Genomic DNA, 23051 nt, shown 5'->3' on the forward strand with positions numbered 1-23051 from the left:
ATTGATTTAATGTTACCAAATGAAATTGATACATTTCATATTTAAAATAAAAACAAAATTAAATGGCATTTTCTTTTCTGGCATTGGACCAACAACAAACTATAAAATAATTTCGATTTACATTTATTAAATGTATTAATGGGATTCGAATAGAAAAATAAATAGTAAATAAAAAGATGACAGGCGCATGCATACACCCATTTCATTCAGTGTTACAAGAAGAAGAAGGTAATTAATTATGAGTTAAATAATTTTTTTGTAATAAATATTATTCGGTTAATGTTGTGAATTTATTTTAATTTTTATTTTTTTCTTTCTGGAATTTATTATTTTAAAAGACACACATAGAGAGAGAAACTATTTTCAGGATTAATATTGTTTACATTTCTATTAACTAGACATTTTGATTTTTCACAAATGGAATTCGATATTTGGCTATGGTAAACATTTCCATATGTTTTGAATATTTCCTTAATAAAAAACAACAACATTGTTACAATTTTCCAAAAGACCATTACAAATCTTAATAGAAATTTTCTTAATATATTCGAATTTCAATTCAAAAACAAAATTTCCCATTCAATCTGCATCAGATTTACGCAAACCACTTTTTTTAATGTTTTTCTTTTTTAATAAATAACCGGTTTCTCATTTAAACAAATAGTGCATATAACAAACAATTTAACAATAGAATTTAATTGAAACAAACAAAAGAAAAGAATAAAAATAATAACACACTAACCATAAAATCGTATCATACCCAAAACACATATTCAAATAGAGCCACAACAACAACAAGTAGTTATACAAAATAGTTTATTAATCCCCCCATTCTATCTTCACCGGAAGCTCTTTACCTCATGCATTAAACTGGATCAACAAAAACGACAACAACAAATTTAAATGTAATTTCAATAACACATGAAATAAAAAAACACACACCCAAACACTAATATTCTGATTGTAAATTATGTTTTATTATTCGATGTTCTTTAAAATACACTGTAAAATATAATTGGATTGGTGTTTTATTTATAAAATGATTAAATTATCAAGCTTATTCTGGATAACGGTATTTCGGCGTAAATGGATAATTCACAAGAATTCCTTTCTCTGTTGGAAATCTATGGGACTTTTCGGAAATGCCAAAGTCCGGCAACACCGCAAGTATCGGATGTTCTAAAATGCAACTATGAAAATTATGTTGCTCAAACATACGAAAATCGCACCAGAATCGTGATTTTTGTAATAGGATTTTTATTACCATGACTTAGTATACAAATTTAAATCATGGTGCGGCAGGGTTTATTTTAAATCATGATTTTTTACGAAAAAATACAACTTAGTCACAATGTACCAAAATTTGCAACTGTTTGTTTTTTTTATTTAACGGTTGCCAATTTCAAAAATAAAAAATGAAAAGAAAACAAAAATTATTTATCAGTTCGTATTCGGGCGGCTCACAAGAAAGACGCATTTTAAGAGTTAATCACGACTACGTGCTTAAAAGCTTACAAAATGGCGCTTTGTTAAGCTTTCGCTTAACTTGCCACGTGTTTTATTTATCGAACTAAAGGAAAAATATAAGAAAATCTCGTTCACCTTCTATTCTAATAGAAAGTGGACTAGCTGGAGGAGGACCTCCTCCAGTTTAAAAAAAAATATATATTTATAGAATTTGTGTGCGTTTTTTTTTTATTTGTTCTTTATTTTGTATTGCAAAGCCATTCGGCCAAAATCTAATACAATATGCTCCAATGACAAATTATATGCAAATAAATTAAATTTAATTGAACTAAATTAAACGTATAAAAAAATAAAAAAAGATTTTACGAAATATCACATATCCCATTCTTCTTCGTCTTTCCCTATTCCCCCCTTCTCGCGAGTGAGAAGTTTCAATAATAACAAAAAGAAAAAACAAAAACGCTGTATAAAATTGCCTAACTTTTCACTGACCACCACTACCACCAAACTAAAATCAATAAAAAATGTAACCAATCAATAGGTGTGTCTGGTTACCCTAAAGTTTGTAACAATTGTTACAAATTGTTACTGGAAGTCGTCTGTTAACCCAAAAGTTCTGCAAAAGAGAGCGGTTGGAGAGAGAAATTTTGACAGTTCTTTCAGTGAGAGTTTGCAAATTCTTGCTGGAAAAATTTCTTCTTGCAATCTCTTGCAACTCTTCTTCTTCTCATACATCGACATTCAATCAGATGTTTTCTATTGTTTGTTTATTTATTTTTGTGCTTTCAATTTGAAAATAATTTTTTTTGGAATTAGCAAGACTAATTGTTCAAAAACTTGTTAAACTGGTTGTGTTTTCTTTCTTTTAATTCTTTATAATGGCGGACAAATTGGTTTGTTTTGACAAATCAGCTGATTAGTTGCAAGCTTCTGCAGGGATGCCGTCTGTTTACTTTTCGCATTTTTCTTGCAAAAGAGAATAAAACTACCTTACTCTCTCAGAAAGAAGTTACTGGACAATTCCTGCAGGGAAAGTAACCAGACACACCTAATTACTTGGATATTCTTTTTGTATTTTCATTTCCGTTTTCATTTTTCAATTTATCGACTGAAATGCGTTGTTTTTGCGTTGATGTCATGCTTTGTTGTTTGTTGTGCGAACCAGATTAACTGCCACATATAACTAAAATGTTTCTAATATAAGCCTATTTACTAAACAAAACAATCTCTATCCGCTATCTCTCGATATTCATAATTGTAAATTCCTCGAAATCATTAATGCGCAAAATAGCCAACTACAGGACAATTGTATCGAGAAGTGAAATCGCCAACACAGCTTACAAGCGATATTTTCATAATTCTCAATATGTTCGCTATCAAATGCTGCTGTAAATAGCATTATTATAATAAAGTTAATATCTTATATGTTGTTGTGTTCTTTCATAATAAATATATAATCGGTTGTTTAAAAGTTTTTAATAAATTTTCAATATGCAGTCATATTTGTTTTCAAGATTATGTGTCTGTGTTTGTTGTGTATAAGACTAGTTGGTACATGATGTTAAATAAGATGATCCTAAGAATATTCCACATTTTAAACTTATCAAGATTATATGGCTAGTCCGTCGCATGAACTTATTACAACCAGTATGGAGTATAGTCCGACGGAACCAAATAAAAAGGCAGGGATTTGCCTATGAACCCCTGCTTCAAGCAAAATGTCTTCATTCGAGTTTTAAACATATCGAAATATTGTTGTATTTAATATAACTATATAACTATAGTTTTTTATGTACATGGGCGTTAAAAAGATCTAAAATTTGTTGGGGCGTTTATAAGTATGGTCCTACAATGTATATTGTCTGTTATGAGGTTTTACAGATACTAATGTTTTGCCTAAGTACTTCAAGATATCGAAGATGGGACGGTACCCATTTATGTAGGGTATTCGAGAACATTGGCATATATTGATAGTTCTCTGCAAGGACATGTATTACCCAAACGCGATTTATGATGCTGTGTGTGGCCTGAGACATATAGTATTAAACGTCCATTATTGAGTCGCGTATTAAAATAAGATAGAACCTTTAGAGAATCTTAATTCTAACCAAACTGATAGCAATGATAATTGTTAGGCTATTCTTTTGGGTGACGAATGTGCCCCATCATCTACCGCATCTATTCTTCGGCTGCTCCATCGACGAATCTAACATGTTTGAAACAAATACTAATTATACCTTACACAGCTTGGTGCAACCCCAAGAGTTTATAACGCCGCGAAATATTGGTCCTAGTCCCACACTTTAGTATACCGATCGTCATATCTCGACAAGCTGAGTCGATCTAGACATGTGTGTCCGTCCGTCTGTTCATTACAATTTGTAAACACGGTACAGGCGACAGTTATGGACCAATCGTCTCGAACTGTTGCATGTAGGATGGGTTCTGGCCAAAGAAGACCCCTATTGTTTTTGTTAATGATCCGTTAATATTTAGTAGATGAAATGAACTAAAACATTATTATTGTCTGTTTTTTTCTGGTCGCTCTAGAGGCCACAATTATGATTCGAACATCAGGAAATTTTGCTTGGAGATCAGGCCAAAGAATAATAGTGCATATTTTGATAAAGATTGGTCAATTTGTGTGAAAAGTGTCATAATTTCCGTTCTATGGCGTGCAAATTTACCCCAGAAGGATATAGATCGAATAAGTTAAGTCGGTCAAGAGTGTTCAAAATCGCGAAATATTACCAAGACTCGGAATATGGATAAACTGAAAGTTTGAGTTCATTGGTAGTTGTGTAGGGTATCATGTGGTCGGCCCCATCCGACTATACTACACCGTTCACTGGTTTGCCATATGTTGTTAAATAAGATGATCCTAAGAATATTCCACATTTTAAACTTATCAAGATTATATGGCTAGTCCGTCGCATGAACTTATTACAACCAGTATGGAGTATAGTCCGACGGAACCAAATAAAAAGGCAGGGATTTGCCTATGAACCCCTGCTTCAAGCAAAATGTCTTCATTCGAGTTTTAAACATATCGAAATATTGTTGTATTTAATATAACTATATAACTATAGTTTTTTATGTACATGGGCGTTAAAAAGATCTAAAATTTGTTGGGGCGTTTATAAGTATGGTCCTACAATGTATATTGTCTGTTATGAGGTTTTACAGATACTAATGTTTTGCCTAAGTACTTCAAGATATCGAAGATGGGACGGTACCCATTTATGTAGGGTATTCGAGAACATTGGCATATATTGATAGTTCTCTGCAAGGACATGTATTACCCAAACGCGATTTATGATGCTGTGTGTGGCCTGAGACATATAGTATTAAACGTCCATTATTGAGTCGCGTATTAAAATAAGATAGAACCTTTAGAGAATCTTAATTCTAACCAAACTGATAGCAATGATAATTGTTAGGCTATTCTTTTGGGTGACGAATGTGCCCCATCATCTACCGCATCTATTCTTCGGCTGCTCCATCGACGAATCTAACATGTTTGAAACAAATACTAATTATACCTTACACAGCTTGGTGCAACCCCAAGAGTTTATAACGCCGCGAAATATTGGTCCTAGTCCCACACTTTAGTATACCGATCGTCATATCTCGACAAGCTGAGTCGATCTAGACATGTGTGTCCGTCCGTCTGTTCATTACAATTTGTAAACACGGTACAGGCGACAGTTATGGACCAATCGTCTCGAACTGTTGCATGTAGGATGGGTTCTGGCCAAAGAAGACCCCTATTGTTTTTGTTAATGATCCGTTAATATTTAGTAGATGAAATGAACTAAAACATTATTATTGTCTGTTTTTTTCTGGTCGCTCTAGAGGCCACAATTATGATTCGAACATCAGGAAATTTTGCTTGGAGATCAGGCCAAAGAATAATAGTGCATATTTTGATAAAGATTGGTCAATTTGTGTGAAAAGTGTCATAATTTCCGTTCTATGGCGTGCAAATTTACCCCAGAAGGATATAGATCGAATAAGTTAAGTCGGTCAAGAGTGTTCAAAATCGCGAAATATTACCAAGACTCGGAATATGGATAAACTGAAAGTTTGAGTTCATTGGTAGTTGTGTAGGGTATCATGTGGTCGGCCCCATCCGACTATACTACACCGTTCACTGGTTTGCCATATGTTTTTGGTACGAGTTTTTATCATTAAGTATCAGACAACAAAAAACAGCCCCAAAAAAAGTTCAGACGGCACCGTCTAATAATATCGCTTCATTGGGAATATTCAAGATATGCTCCTACACTCAATATCCTGTCGATAGACCAGACATGACATCTTTGAAAGGCACATGCACATATCGGACGTAATTAAATGTGTGATATTTATATTTAAATATTTACATTTTACGTACTCCTCAGGAGAGAACTACTCAGAACATACCTCATTTAAGAGGCTGTTAAAATCTAATTTAAACATAATATGAATATGTACTTTTTATGAACTTCTTCGGAGAGAACGACTCAAAAAACACAAAATTTAAGAGACTGTAGATGTCTTAAATAAAAAAAATGGTAACATATGCCGGCTTTATTAAATATATGAGTAGCGACTACTAAAATATACGAGTAGCGTAGCGACTACTCAAAACATTTTTTACTTTCCAAACATTTCCATTGCTGTAATTTTTCTTTTACTTTTCAAATTGCAAACGAATATTTTTGGCGCAAATCAATAATTTTATATGTATACTAACACGCATCAGCTGATCGACATTTATATCGTGATTAATAAAAGTACATTTATATGCAAGATTTTAAATCGACTCGATTAACGAAATCCAGAAATACACCTAAATTTTTTACACATAACTTTAATCATGATCTAAATGTCGATCAGTTGATGTTTTTTAGAATACATACAAAATTATTTCGCTCTCAGAATTACGTATATGAATTAACCCGTTCATACAACACTATTCTTAATTCATGTCATCAGAATTTTCTTTTTCAAATTTGTTGTTTCTCCTTTTACACCAAAAGTTCAACTTATTTGTGTATATTACCTATGAATTTAAATAGAAAAAAACTATTCTCTTTCTCTTGAATATAGTAAGAACCCATGGTACAATTATAAAAGGTAACAGCAAATCCCAGCTGATTTGATTCCAACGTAATACTAATGTCAATATAAATTTGACAAATTATGTTTTTAAAAATCACCCAACAGGAAAATTGGGAACGCATACAATTTGAAATTGTTCTTTATTAATGTGCTCCCGTATTCAATTTACTCAATCTGCCTGCTGGGAAAGTTTGAGGAAGCAAATCTTTCTTGATGGAATTACTCGCTATTCCCAGCATTGTCATATGTGTTACACATATATATGGCAATGGCTCAATTAAAGGAAAGATGTGGAAGCGATAGAAATATAAATTTGATAGATTTTCATTCATGTTTTTCAATTTTTATTTTGAGGATTCGAAATATTCCATTTTCAAAATAAAAATAATTTGATGATAATTTGTTTGTTTGTTTACATTTTTCTGTCAAATGAGTTGACACTAGTAGAACTTACAACAACAAATTTCCATGTGGTTGTTGTATCGTTTTTTGTACAACAACACTTGCTGTTACCTTTAATTATTATACCATGGTAAGAACCCATAGTTATTTACTTTTCGTTCATGTTTTCCATTTTTTCTGAAAATGTTGTTTTCAATACATTTTTATATTTTCTCAATTCAAATGTCACAATTGTCACAGTCACATATACAAATTTGGAGATATTTTTATTTGAGTTTCCCCACATTTGTTTCTTGTTTTGTACACTTATTAGAACCAAGGGGGAAAGAAATGCGTATTGCATTATGTAGATTACAAAATTTACATCCTGCTGCATTTATACAAACTATACGATTTTTACTGAAAATGTTTGAAAATTTTATATATATTAGGTTCGTTCGTTTACTCAATAATTTGTACGAATTTGTACAAATTATTACAAAATGTTGTTCGTTTACCCAAAAGTCCAGTAAAAGAGAGCGAATTGAGAGAGCAGATTTGACAGTTGTGTTACTGAGTATTTGCAAATTCTTACAAGGAAAATTTACTCAGTAAGAATTTTGTTGTACCATCAGCTGATATTTAATCAGCTGTTTTGTTATGTTTTGTAAACAAACAAAAAATTTTTCTCAAGAAAATTGATTGTTTTGTGAATTTTATTTTGATTTTGTATCATTAAATACAAAAATGGATGAAGAAAACGCAAGTATTTAAAAATAAGGTAATACAAGAGTAATTGGCGAACGATTTTTTTAGGTTCCAAATCCAAACAAAAAAGTGCATCCCTAACATGTCTGGAACACCATCGGTTATGTCCACCCCCATATCAATTGCAGATACAGGAATAACAGGTCACAACCCTTTTAAATGTTTGTGGGGAACAAACAACATCAATTTTCCGCTTGTTATCCATTTTTCTAATAAAAATGCTGTTTTTTAGTTTGCGCCAATTTGTTTGTTGTTTTAATCAGCTGTGTCGAAACAATCTTTTTACTGGATGTTGTTCGTTTACTTTTTGCAGTTTTCTCTCTTGAAAAGGAAAAATTCGTATTTACTCTCTGCAAATTCTTACTGAGTAAATATTACTGGGAAAGTAAACGAACGAACCTATTTTCAAGCTGTCAAAATTAAGTTATTTTCGATAAATACTCTCAATTGTTAGGGATGGGACAAATTTTCTTTGTTATTCAGAGAGTGATTCGAATTGAACAATGTACAAAAGTCGGTGTTCGCTCAGACAATATTGTATGTGGAACTAAGTAATTACTTCATAATTAAGGGACGAACAACGAATAAGAACAAGGCTCGTCTGGCATGGCATTATATCGTTCAAATGGTTACTCAGTTCAATTAGCATGACAACGTATTCCAATTAAGTTCTGCCAGTTCAACCAACTGTCAGATGATCGAGACATTTCCTTCAAAATGTACGTAAATCTTGTGTCCAGTGGAAAAAATTGCTAAATTTATTTATATTTATAAATATTTTGAAGTTCCCTGCCACTATAACTTATAAATATAACTTGTAACCACTATGGTTAAATCTTGAGAGCAATGTTCAGCAATGTTATTGAAAATATGCTAATCGACACTTTCAAAAACTTTCCCAAATTAAAATAATTGGCACAAAGCGCAACGACGCAAAGGTGGAACCACCAAAATATAAAGCTATTCAGGTTTATAACCAGATAAATAAATATTAATATCTCCAGTTATTTTCTGAAACAACAATTTTGAAAAAAAAATTACTGAGACGCTAAAATTTGTCAAATAAAACGAATTTGCCATACGAATCATTACTTTATTTATTTTTTGTTCATTCCAATTTCCCACGAATTTAACCTATAAATCTATTATTTGAAATTCTTAAGGGCTAAGCAGAATGCTCGCGTTGAGCCATCCGTCGCGTTATATGTTATCGAAAATACAACAACCACAAGGAAACGATATGCGTTTGTGTTATCGTTTCCTTGTGGTTGTTGTATTTTCGATAACATATAACGCGACGGATGGCTCAACGCGAGCATTCTGTTTAGCCCTTTAGCAGCTTTTTTCATTAACATTGCATTGGCATATAATCAATACCCTACTGTAACACTTTGGCCTCCAAGTTCTCTATCATGTGAAACACACTGTAATCAGCTGGTTGTCTCTCATAAACTTTGCTATCAATTCTAAGTGAATGCTACCAATTTTACTTCAGTCGGTGAACATGAAATTGCAGTAATAATTATGCCAAAAAGAAATGACGTTTCTTATCGGGAGCAAGACAAACGCATTCGATCAAGAAAAAGGTGTATTATGATGGAGGAATATATAGGTGGGTGCATTCGAACTGAAATGAAATCAATTCAATTATTTCACAATTTGTTATTATTCTTATTTTTACAGACACTTGTATACGGATACTTGCTGTGGCCTTATTGGCAGAATTGTGCGTGCGAATTTTTCGATATGGCCATGAAATATTATTCTATAGTAATTATTATGACGTAGATGGAGGAGCAAAATACTGGCAAGTGGCTAGACGATGTTTTAGCCTTAATATACCAACAATAGTATTCATTTTGCTATTTGTATTTGGAGCTTTAATACGATTTGCCATGGCAAAAGAATTTGTTTTGCCGCCATTGAAGTGGTTGGCATTTATGCCACTATATTGGCTACTTGTGTGGGTTGGTCTCTCTTTTTCACATTTGGATTATGCCAATTTCGTAAGGCAATCTCACGGTTTGGATTATGCTGAAGGTAAACGTTTTTATTATTCAATTTGGCAAATATAACCAATAAATATTTTTTAGGAATGGCTTCAAATTATTTCCATGGCTATTTAAAATTAACCTTGCCCTCACACACCGGCCATCCGGGTTTAAAAGAACGAATCGAACAATATGAAGCCAAGGAGCATGTTGAGTTTGCCGTGAAACGCTTAATAATACTCGTACCCAATACAATGTTTATTAACTCGAAAATAGAAAGTCGAATATTGACAAAAGACGGGGTTGCGGTAAGATGAAATTTCAAAAAAAAAAGAAAACATTGGCAGAAAAACAAAATTTTTATTTTCCATTACATATTCGAATGGATTTTGGCAAAAAAAAAATACCTAACTTAGTTTAATGTGGAAATATGCAATAAGCTGTAATTTACATTGAAATTTTTATTACTTTTTAAATGAAGCCTTTGGAAACCGTTGTAAAGAATCGTGCTGGCGTTGAACGACCTTTTAAGAATGATGTTTATAGATTTACTGTACCGATTAATGGTACATATTATTATGTAGCTGTTGAAGGGGCAACACCTATGCTGTCATTTTTCGAGGCTATGTCATATCATCCCTCAACCACATGGCAAATGAAGGAGATGAAACGTGAAATTCTTTTGAAATTCTACAAACATTTGAAGAAGCTATTAAAAGAATGGCCTCCCACAGAGGATGAAGCTGAATTAGTTTTGTATAACGGTAGGGGTTTTATTTCTGTTATTAATTTTTGTAACTTAATAAATTATTTCTTGTTTCATTTTAGCTTATCAAAATGATGGTAGACCTCAAGATGTGGGTGATGTTTTACTTAGCCACATAACAAATATGTGGAATGAACATCGTAGATGATGAGATTCTCCTAACCACATAAAAAATATGTGACGTGATGTTCATAGATGAAAAGATTTTAAAACTTTTTTTTTTAGTTTTATATATTTTTTATTTCATTGTTGCGAAACAATACTAAATACATGACAAATTTAATCTATTGTGAAAACAAAATCCAGCTTCTTCATTCACAGCTTCAATTAACTCACTATGTCGATTTATCACGATAAAAATGATTGGGATTTTGGGGATTTTGTGTCCCGTTTTTCAATCTAATTGACTGTAATTTGATATGACTTCCCATTGTGTAGTAAATCTAGCTACCGAAAATTATCGATATCGGTCCACTTTTAATGAGAGCTCCCAGATAAAGGTAACTCCTATAATTCGGTATTTTGGGAATTTTTGGCACGATGTTGAACCGATTTGGTTGTAATTTGGTACTATGAGTTCCCATTGGGTAGCAAATCTTCCTACCAAAAAATCATCCATATCGGCCCCCTTTTTATGATAGTTCTCATATAACGCTACTCCCCATTATTCGTTATTTTGGGGATTTTGTGGCCCGTTTTCAAACGAAATTGCTGAAATTTGGTACATTGGGTTCCCATTGTGTAGCAAATCTCCCTAACAGAAATAGTCGATATCGATCTACTTTTAATGATAGCTCCTATATAAAGGTACTCCCCATTATTCGGTATTTTTGGCACGTTTTCCAACCGAATTGGCTGTAATTTGGGCATTTTGAGATCTCATTGAATAACACATATCCGTACCAAAAATTAATAATATTGAGCCAAGTTTCAGGGTAGCACCCGTATAACGGTACCCTTTAATATTCGAATTTTGGGGATTTTTGGCACGATTTTTAACCGAATTGGTTGCAATTTAACATTTTTATTTCCCACCAAAAATCATCGATACCGATCCAATTTTTGGTAGCTCCCATAAAACTGTAATTCGGTATGTTTCGCATTTTTTAGCTGAGTTGGATCCAATTTGATTCTAATTGGGCGACAAATCTTCCTACCAAAAATTTACCATAGGATAGGGCATCATGGTAGAGGGTAAAGAGAGTTCGGTCCGGTCGAACTTATTGGATTGTTTCGCAATTTGCCTAGAACTTCAAGATTTTTTCTCCACAATATTGATCAAGATTTGTTTTGAAAAGTGACCCAGGCCGATCTATATTAAATTCGAAAATTCAACTTATAACAAAATTGCGATTTTTCAAAATTTTTGTTTTAAATTATAATTTTATTTTTTTGTATTCTAAAATATTGAGCTTTGCCAAAAAAATCAGCGCAAGATGCTTTTAAAATAATTAAAAAATTATAAAATACTAATCCTTTTAAATTTAAGGTGTTTATGTATGTAACAGAATAAATGTAACAAAAATTTCCAATTCAATAAACATCTTAACATCCCAGTATAGCCGTTTCACTATTTTCAATAAGTTCATTTTCCACCACATTAGACGTTTCAACTTTATTTCTTGCTTCTTCTTCCTCCTCCTGCTGCTTTAATTTAGCCTGGGCCATTTCCAACATACGTTTTTTCCATTTTTCATAATCTTCAATCTCGACACGCCGCTCCTTTTTTACGTCACCCTTAGTTTGCTTGCCCGATCCATTCTCTTTGTTCTCATCATTACACTCCTCATCAACTTTCAATTTATTATCCATAGTATTTTTATAATGTTTGGCAATAAGTTTTTCCCAACGTTGTTCCAGTTGTTGCCATTGTGTGGGTCTTAAATTGCTAAAGGGCATTATTTTCGTTTTCGACACTTTCTTTTGACACAATTTACAGGCCATGAAGACAGCCATACTGGCATATTGTGGATGTGTATCATCGATATCGGTTTGTTCGCTGGCCACCACTTTCCGGTAAAGTTCTAGAAGTTCATCTGCCTTCTTTTTGACCTCTTGCAGATTCAATTGTATGCAAATGTCATTGACGCCAACCAATTTGTTGAGATCTAATAGTTTTTCTATCATACGTTTGTTGTTGGTATAATGAGATTTTCGTAGACCAGATAATTTTAAGGCTTGTTCCTGTAATGCATTTTTTTTATTAGATAGATCGAAACTATCAATTACAGAGTGTGACTAACCTTATCAAATGCTATTCCTAATAGGGTAGCTGCGATATCACCACATAAGACAATTTTGCCATATTCATTTATTTGCAATGGGACATTAGTGGACCTCAGCTCTAATAGTCTCACCAATTCTGTAGTTTTCCTGGAAACAAAAATAATAACTGCTTTAGTTTTTGTATCAAAGACTACCAAAGGTTTAAAACATACTCTAGTATAGTTGGTTCATCAATTAAACCCATTTTGGTTACCAATTGCTCAATTAATGTGGCCATGACCGCAAACTTTTAAACTTATAACAAAATGCAAGGTAAGTTGTTTTTAATTAATTTTGTTGTTACTTTGGTTTTTGTTTACAATTCCGATGGTTTTGCTGAGATATGCAAGCTGTGTTTTGTTTGTTTGTTTACAAAAATTGGCGCCAAAACACACAAATGTCAATAAGTGGTCAACAGTGATAGGAAATCTGATTTGGTTACTCGATATTTGATAACAATTGTTACCAAATGTTAAGCGGTGTACACACTATAAATTTGAATGACACTCTATGCCAACTTTTCTCGTTTGCAAATCTTGAAATAGTCGTCGGAGACCCCATAAAGTATATATATTCCTGATCATAAGCCATGTTCGTCTGTTTGTTCATCTGTTGAATCATCTGTCGGTATTTTTTTAAACAAATTTGGTGTTAAAACTCAATACCGAAAATGATCAATATCGATCCCCGTTTTGATATATCTGTAGCTGCACTATTCGGTATTATAAGAACATTAAATGTCCTTTTCTCGCGTCTTTTTCGGTATGTTCAAGTTCCTCACGGTCTTTGTTTTGCAACGTAGCGCTAAACATCTAAATGCAGATGCAGTAGTTTAAGGTGACCATACGTCCTCTTTTTTAGAGGACAATCATCTATTTTAACTGACAGTCATCTATAAAATGTATGTCCTCTTTGTGTCATCAATTTAAATTATCTATCATCATTGTCGTCTATATTTTAAAACCTCTATCAAAATCTATTTTTGTAAATTAAAACAAGTTTATAAATTAATTTTATGAAATTGCAGTGAAATATTTAGAAAAGGGGTCCGAATCTTAGCAGGTCGTATCTTGTGCGAGCCAGGTATGACATTGGACCAACGCGTAAAACTATGCGACTATATATCACCAGTCCAGAGATTTGACGTTATTCCTAGTATAGACGACTGGAACCGATGTAACCCTCCTCTGAACGGTCTGGCATTCTATACAGACGGATCCAAGATGGAAGAAGTTACAGGGGCTGGCATCTACTGTGAAAGGCTAGGACTTGAGTTAACCTACAAGCTGGATTGCAACTGTAGTCTTTCCAATCTGAAATCTTCGCGATTTGGAAGGCAGCGGAATTGATAAAACGTCTGGATGCAGAGGTCGTTGAACCGGTGACTATCTTCGTAGATAGTAAAGCGGGTCTAAAGCCATCAAATCATGTTATATCAAATCTGAGGGCGTCCTCAAGTGTATAACAGCTTTGGAAGAACTTACTTACAGTTATCGGCTGTGTTGGGTACCAGGACACCGTGACATCTTGGGTAATGAAAGAGCTGACAAACTAGCTAAACGGGGATCTCAATCCACAGATGTCATCTTTACCGGAACATTGAGGCGTTCTTCGACGAAAGAGCCTATGAACTTTGGCACAATGAACCTAGGTGCAACGTGTCAAGATCCATTTGGCCGACTCTGTCTACCAAAAGGACGCACTCACTGTTGAATCTGAGCAAAGCTGGATAAGAGTAATGACAGGAATCATTACTGGTCATTGTAATATCAGGGCCTTCACTAGTAAACGGGATCTTGATGCAATTGATTACTGTAGACTGTGTTGACGAAGAGGAGACGGTGACAATTGAGCATCTTCTGTGTCACTGTCCAGCCCTGGCTTACAGGCGGCACAGACCTCTCAAGGGCTCAACAACCGAACCTGCTCTAATCTACACCATAATTAGAAACCTAATTTGGTTGGGAAAGTGCAACCTTGACACGTAATATATCTTCAGCCTGATGTATATAGTCATCGACATTTTTCCAAACTTACCTTCTTATATCTTTCTGGAAATCTCTCGATAATCTTCTCTCACAAACGCATATCGTTTCCTTGTGTTTTAAATGAAATTAAATTTTGCAATATTTTTATATATTTATTATTTATTTTATTTATTCATTGTTTTAAATGAAATTAAATTTTGCAATATTTTTATATATTTATTATTTATTTTATTTATTCATTCCATAATACTGACTTCATTCATTCAATTTAATTTGCCATGAATTTAACCTGCAAATCTATTATTCGAAATTCCTGGCAACTTTTTCATTAACATAGCTTGACACCTTGTTGACACATAAACAAGACCCTACTGTAACACTTTGACCATCAAGTTGTCTATCGTGTGAAACACACTGTAATCAGCTGATTGTCTCTCATAAACTTTGCTATCAATTCTCTTGGCATTCCAACCATAACCATATGTTTGAACAGCTGTTGCATTATGGATATTTAAGGTTTTAATTTGTCGCCCTGACAATAATCTCTTTGGTGCCTCTCCACACACAAGATTAAAAACATAAAATTCTGAGATAACGTTGGTTGTTTGTTTTCCTTCCTATCAAGCAATGAAAAAGAGAGTTACTACTGTTAAGAAGGTAAAAGGTTAAAAATCCAATTGGATTGTTGATAACTACTGATCCCGCACGGTGTAAATTTGTATGTAGTTAATAATGAAAAAGTGGTGTATGGAATATTGTTAACAAATAAATTAAAATTTTGAAATCTCCCCATTTAAAAATATAGTTATTGAAAATAATCATTGATTGTGATTTGGTTTGAATTTCTTATCGTATAATAGTTAATAACCTCTTTCATTTATAAAACAAAAAAATCGGCATTTTGTATTTTTGTAGATTACGTGTTTTGTGTAAAGAAAAGAAGGGAATTGACGTTCTGAATGTATATTTTTGTCTGAAATAGAAAAGAAAGAAATTTATTGTGTCGTGAAATGGTCGAACTAAATGAAGAGGTAAGTTTTCGCAATAGTACCATTAAAATCAAGTACATATATTCATTTCATCAGAACGCACAAGTGAACGATAAATGATAAACTATACTATATAGTACAACATGAGTGCACATAAGGGTGGATCGCTAAAAATGTGATCATAATTGATTCTAAAATCTTAAAATTCATTAACACTCTCTACACTTAAATTAAGCGTTTTATGATCATTAATATATATCGTGCAGATTTGGTTCTAAATTTTAATAAACCAAAATTGTCATAATTTTGAAATGAAAGAAAAAACATATTATTGTAATCAGAGACTCTAGAGACTTAATTTTGAAAAAATTGACACTGCCTTGAGCATAATATGAATAATATATATTACCAAAAAAAAAAAACATTTTTTGTTAACTACTTAACATTCTCGGTCGATTACAAATAGGTAACAACAACAACACATTTAAAAAACACATTTGGTCTCAACTCAAAACTCTAAATACAGCCGTCTTTATTTTTGGTAAGAATGTATTATTTACACCTCTTAATTCACATTTTTTACTAATCCCAGGCTTTTAGATGTTTTCTATATTTTATTTAATGTGGTATACTAGTAAAAACACAAACTAACAATTTAATATTGCACACAAATCCGTAATGAAGGTACAAGTCGGTCGTCGTGACCGATTATATGATACCCTACACCACTTTGGGTATATAAATTAAATTAAACATCATGAACTCCAAGTCGCCGAGCGAGAGACACTTCTTTGTGCATACTGAGGTCTTAAGGGGGAAATACATAAGAGGACGGACTTTCAGGCTTGGCATGTCAAGTCGCCTTCTTTTATTGTTCAAATTCAACTCTGATATTCCTTTATAAATTGACAATTCATACGAAGCCAACGAAGGCCTAAATCCTCGTATGTGTTTCCCGCTTTACACACACTCGCCAAAAAGTCTTATACACACGTCAAATTATATCAAATTTAGTACCATTAAGTACACTTAAGTACAAATTTCCATAACTACCTACATCATACAATCCACAATAGAAATCTTATTTCCCTATTTTAGGATTCCAGAACTATTGTACTAAATTTAGTACCATTTAGTACACATATAATTTAGTACCTACAATCCAACCGTAATTTTAATTCCAAATTTTAGGATTCCAGCTTTTTCAATTCACCAACAATTCGAATTGCACCCAATTTAGTACCAGTTAGTATTCATAAGCACAAATTTCATAAACTACCTACATATCGAAATGTACACACACCCGCTTTGTAATGTTAGAGGCTTGATCTGATGATTTTGAAATGCATGCCGTGGTGGCGAAGGGTTTAAACAATCGCATTCAATTTGCAAGTCAGACAAATCCATTTAGTACACATACATTTTAGTATCTACAATCAAACAGTACTCTTAAGGGGAGTCAAAAATTTCAAGAATGTGTGTGTAGGCATCAAGTGACGGCTAAAGGGCTTCTCAAACTTTAAACGCGTTTTTCTCTTTTGTGAATGGCGGGCACGATAACTGAAAAACTAATAACCCAATCGATTCCAAATTTTTACACGTTTCTATGTGAGTGTATAGCTATCGTATGAACTAGGATAAAGCCAATCGATGAAGATCTTCCTTATTTTTAACTTGGTTTTGGTAAAAAATCGGCGATTTTCCAAAAATATTTTTTTCAATGTCCGCCATTTTGTTAATTTTAGAGCGAAGTCAATAATCCTATTTCATACGAGGGCCAGACATGTACTCTTTCTAACACCGTTGGAATTTTCGGATTCCGATGTACCAGTGACTTCTCTTTAATTACAAAAAACAACAACAAAACAATTACAATTTGTTTTAAATAATTTTTCCTCTAAACGTATAAAATTTAGTACATTTGGTACCCATAATTACAGAATTACATACCACAATCCTGCTCTCTAAGAGTAATCTTAAGTCCATTCAGTATTCCGGCTCTACAGGTTCACTGAAAATTCAAATTGTACCAAATTTAGTATCATTTAGTACATCCTCAATACTATACTTCAACAGTAATTTTAATGCCAATATATCAGGATTTCAGCTCCATGCGATTCACCAAATTCAAATTGTACCAAATTTAGTAACATTTAGTTCCTTTTGTATACACCTGTATACACTTCTAAAGCAACCTGCTTATATCAATCCAACTACACAACCATGATTCGCATTAAAAATTTCAGGTTTTTAGCTCTATCCGTTGACATGCTACGAAATTGTAATAGATTTAGTACATGTACCCTTTGGTACCTATAACCTACACTTTATCATTGACCCTCATTCCAAAATTAAGATTTCTACCTCTACAGTTTTAATGTAGTTTACCGCCTTAAGGTCGAAAGACTAGGCATCATGAATTTGAAAATAAATAAATACAAATGGTACTATTCGTTTCGTTCTAGTACGAATTTTCAGAACCCCAGCCTTATTTGACACCTTCGGTAGTCCATAAATAATTTTAGATTGCTGTCCCGGAAGAAGTTGTTGATGATGGCTAAATAGTTGGAAACATTTGCAGTTACGTCGTAAAAGTTAACGTTTGAAACATCTGGTCGAGGCTTAGGGAGTTTCGCAAGATATATGTTGAACAAAATGGGAGATAGGACACCGCCTTGGGTACTCCTATTTTGATTCTGCGGTATTTGGATTTTTGGTCACGGAGCTAAACGAAGACTTGTCAACTACCATTACAGGCTTGCCAACTACCATTACTACAATTAGTCGGCAAGCCAACGCTTGATATCACTCTGAAGGTTGGAATTTGTGATGTCGGATATTTGCTCGGAGTGGACAACCGTATTAAATGCCTTGGATAGATATAAGGCTGTCACAATGGTCCGTTCAGTTGGCCATCGCTGATTGAGGCCATTTGCAATATTGGAAGTAATTTCTTGCACATATGTTGTTGTGCTATATGTTCTGCTGAAACCATGTTGGTGGGTAGCACAAGAACGAAATACTGTTTCAGGGACGGATGCAATAAAGAATTTAAAACCTTGGCTACTGGTGAAAGAAGAGAAATCGGGCGGTAGAATTCCCCATTAGTTGCGGATTTATCTGGTTTTAGAATTGAAATAATCTGGGCAAAATTCCAAATATACGGAATTGCTAACTGTGACGTCGATAACTCGTGAACTTTGGTCAGACAAACAAGCCTTATTGCATCAAGCTTCTTTAAAATGAACATGGACCAAGGGCTTTGGATGGCTTGGATCTGGAGATAATTGCCTCTAACTCGCTGGATGTAAATGATGGGGGCTGCAAGTCTCTTTTAAGATACTTGGATCTCCGGATAACTGCTCGTTTGATCCAGTTCTGCAAAGATGGATGTTCAAAGAATTGGCAGCAGAACTGCAATGCACATGTTTTTTGGCATCAGAATGTTGAATGTTATTGAAGGAAATATCAGGGAGATTTTCATTTCTATTGGAACCAGATAAACTCTTGATAGTAGGCCATAGCTGCTTGAAATTTATATTGCAGTGGTTAAGGTGCTCTAACCATTTAGAGCGCCTATGATAAAGGACTAAAGTATATATTTTAGCGCTTAGCTGCGGGATTCTGTCGCCAGTGGGGCCTTCGACAGGAAGATGTTTGCGCTGTTGTGCCAATCTAGAGGCCCTGGATGGATATTTGGGTCTCATTAGAGGTATTTAGCCCGCGGAATGAAGTTTTTTGCTGCTTTTAAAATATTTCTCGGAAAATCTTCTCACCCTTTCTGGCACATACGGGTGGCGCCATAGGACTTAAGAAGCCCTCACTGAATTTTGTGAAGTCGTGCCACTTGGCTTTATTATAATTCATTAAAAGCTGATCGGGCTCCACGAAATCGCTGGATTTCTCTATCGTGACCAGGATATGGTCTGAATTTATAGCGACCTTGGTTTGCTAGGAAGTATATGGAAGGAGCAATGGACTGACTCATGGCATAAACAGGCTGTCCATTTAGCGCAGCTGATTACTCGATTAACTGTCAAAATGCGTAATTTCTTCTTGAATTCGATGTGCAATGTTGTCAACCATGTGAAATATTATATGGAAAATTTGACCCAAGCTCGACTCTGCTAAGGATTGTCAACTCATCTACAGCTGTACCAAACAATAAATGATAGCTCAATGTGGTGTAGGGTATTAAAATAATCTCTAAAATGTAGTTGCAACACTAACACCTCATGTTCTGTTCTCTATAACATCTGTTTCATAATTCCATTGCATTTCATAAAAACTAACATCTGTTTCTTAATAATTAGCTTCCGAACAAGAATATGCAACAATTGTAATTTTTTATTTTCACTTTTGATTGTTTTTTCTTCCTCTTCTAATAATCTAGAAAAAGATAGTTCCAAAACGTTCGATTGACAATGGCGAACCATCTCTTTACCAATATACGGGACGTATGCGTGAGCTCATCGAAGCCTATAATGGTGTCATACAAATTCTATTTCCCAATCGGGCTTGGTATATATTTCCCGGTTATATACAATATGCCGTCTATAGACGTTATATGAAATATTTTAAGGATAAATTTCGTCTGGTACCACTGCCGAATACGTTGTACGAACATTTAATAAAAGATCAATTTATTAAATCCGAACATATGGTGTTCGCCTCAGAAGATGTTTTCGAAATGTATGCCGAATCGAAAGAAGTGAATTTTATAAATTTAACCGTCAGCTGTGGCAAACCAGAACCAGTTGAAGCCACCACACAAAATGGACAAAATGGTGCCTCGAAGGAAGATAGTGAATCTTTGGTTAAGAAGATTTTGAAACCCTCACCCCACACAATAATGGTGCAGATACTGCCGGTGAAACACTGTAAAAACAATTGTTTATTTGTACAGGTACGGAAAATCAGAATGATTTACCTCTTATCCCCCTTAAAAATTTAAATTTATTTTCTCCATTTTAGGAAAATTTCTATTCAAATGTCAGGGACCGTTTTCATTTTACCAATAAACTTTGCGATCGCCGACGCATTTGGGCTAAAATCCAACATCTACATGATCAGCAAACAATACCGCATATCGCGGTAAAGGCCCATGTATATATTATCAACAATCCCTATGAACTGCCACCCGAAGTATCGGATTTCATATTAGGCTGCTATTTTGATACACCGCGTATTTTACATCGTGGCCACACCTATCGCATAGAGATCACTTCCGAACTTATTGGCACTGCCCAATATTCCCATTATTATCTAATATTTGCCTATATGAAATATTTACACTTCCGCTGTGTAAAGCTGGAGGCAAGATCTGATGATTTTGAAATGCATGCTGTGGTGGCGAAGGGTTTAACCAATCTCATTCAGGTTGCAAGTTCACCACAATTTCTACCCAGACAGCTATTGGATGATTTAGTTATTGCGGAGGCATATCCCGCAGGCTTACAAAATACCTATGAATGTTTGCGTTCATCCATTGATGCGTTTTTGCCAAGAAAATCTGCATGCCTATCGTCAGAACACATAAATCCCATGTTTTTGCTGCAGGGTGAACGGGGTTGTGGTAAAACGAAATTAGTTAATGCTGTGGCCCGGGATTTGGGTTTACACGTATTTGGAGTGGATTGTGCGGAAATTGTATCACAGGTTCCGACACACACGGAAATGAAATTGAAGGCCGTGTTTGCCAAGAGCCTGATCAGTGAGCCTCTTTTGATTTGTTTCCACAATTTTGAGGTGAGTTTGCATTTTTCCCCCCTCATTACTTTTTATATCAGTTTGTTCTTCCCCTAGATCTTTGGCATCGACAACGAAGGCAACGAAGATCTCCGCCTCTTGGCCACATTTCAGGCCCAAACCCAAGAGTTATTTGTCAAAAATCGCAAATATCCCGTAATAATTATTGCCCTGACCAATGACAAATACTTGAAACCGATGATACATCGCATGTTTCTGGAATTGATAAAAATCGAATCGCCCAGCAAAGAGGAACGTTATGAAATCCTGAAATGGCTGCACAAACAGGAAATTTACAAAAACAAAATATTCAATTTTCGTGATGTTAAATCAATACCCCTCTACCCAATGGAATTGCAGGAACAATTCCTGCCAAAATTATATCCAAATTGGCAGAAAGCCAAATCGGTGTTTCAAGAGGTCGCCGATAAGACACAAGGTTTCCTGTTGGGAGATTTAAAACATTTACACGATCAAGCCGTACGCTTACATTGGAAATCTAATAAGGCCTTAAAACCGCTTACATTTGATTATTTTGCGGAACATCTGAATGCCATGCAGGCGTCATTTGCCGACAGTCTGGGTGCTCCCAAGGTACCGAAGGTCTTGTGGTCGGATATTGGTGGCTTGGCTAAATTGAAAGATGAAATTCAATCCAGCATCGGCTTGCCCCTGAAACATGTCCACCTCATGGGAAAGAATCTCCGTAGATCGGGTATTTTATTGTATGGTCCTCCGGGTACAGGCAAGACCCTGGTGGCCAAAGCTGTGGCCACTGAGTGCAATTTAAGCTTTCTTTCGGTACAAGGTCCAGAACTGCTCAACATGTATGTGGGCCAAAGTGAACAAAATGTTAGAGAAGTTTTCTCAAGGGCCCGTTCCGCAGCTCCCTGTGTACTATTTCTCGATGAATTGGATTCATTGGCTCCAAATCGTGGGGTAGCTGGTGATTCGGGTGGTGTTATGGATCGTGTTGTTTCCCAATTACTGGCAGAAATGGATGGCATGAGTAATGACCCCACCAAACCAATATTTATTTTGGCTGCCACAAATCGTCCAGATCTTATAGATCCAGCTTTGCTGCGTCCTGGCCGCTTTGATAAATTATTCTATGTGGGCCCCTGCAGTACCGCCGAAGAAAAGGCATCCGTCCTCAAAGCACAAACGAAACGTTTCAATTTGGCCCCGGATTGTAATTTAGAAGAAATTGCTGGTAAACTTCGTGGAGAAATGTCCGGTGCCGATTTATATTCAATATGTTCAAATGCTTGGCTTTCGGCCGTACGTAGAATCATAGATCGTCACATGAAAGAGGGACGTAGCAATGAGGAGTTGGTGGCCGAAAATGTTATTGTGGAAACGGAAGACTTTACAAAGTCGTTCCGGAAATTTATACCATCAATAAGTCGGCAAGATTTGGAGTACTTCAACAAGCTAAAGGCTTCGTATAGTGTGTGAGCGGACATTTTTGGTTTTACAAACTAAGACTACTGCCCAAATCTATACATATGAAGGAATTTAAGTATTGTGTGCTTATGGCAAGAAGGAATACAGTGGTGACGACTTTTACAGGTTAAGGTGT

At 34.6% G+C, this 23051-nt stretch overlaps 3 protein-coding genes across 3 annotated transcripts; 2 read left to right on the forward strand and 1 right to left on the reverse strand.

Annotated features, from left to right (window-relative positions):
• The first annotated feature begins 9318 nt into the window (after positions 1-9318).
• Positions 9319-10627, forward strand: LOC133325578 (stimulator of interferon genes protein homolog). Its single transcript, XM_061534320.1, has 5 exons — positions 9319-9334; positions 9406-9762; positions 9816-10015; positions 10195-10477; positions 10542-10627. The coding sequence occupies exons 1-5, from the start codon at positions 9319-9321 to the stop codon at positions 10625-10627; spliced, it is 942 nt and encodes a 313-aa protein (XP_061390304.1).
• Positions 10628-12024: 1397 nt separating this feature from the next.
• Positions 12025-13011, reverse strand: LOC133325589 (origin recognition complex subunit 6). Its single transcript, XM_061534331.1, has 3 exons — positions 12918-13011; positions 12723-12852; positions 12025-12663 (listed from the first exon to the last, which is right to left on the reverse strand). Exons 1-3 carry the CDS (start codon positions 12980-12982, stop codon positions 12025-12027), a joined length of 834 nt encoding a protein of 277 aa, XP_061390315.1. The 5' UTR covers positions 12983-13011.
• Positions 13012-15742: 2731 nt separating this feature from the next.
• Positions 15743-22927, forward strand: LOC133325601 (peroxisomal ATPase PEX6). Its single transcript, XM_061534333.1, has 4 exons — positions 15743-15763; positions 20115-20627; positions 20696-21469; positions 21527-22927. Exons 1-4 carry the CDS (start codon positions 15743-15745, stop codon positions 22925-22927), a joined length of 2709 nt encoding a protein of 902 aa, XP_061390317.1.
• Positions 22928-23051: the final 124 nt, after the last annotated feature.

Source organism: Musca vetustissima, unplaced genomic scaffold, assembly GCF_032173495.1.
Source record: "Musca vetustissima isolate MV318-11 ecotype Yass unplaced genomic scaffold, APGP_CSIRO_Mvet_v1 utg31883, whole genome shotgun sequence".
NCBI classification, from domain to species: Eukaryota; Metazoa; Arthropoda; class Insecta; order Diptera; family Muscidae; genus Musca; species Musca vetustissima.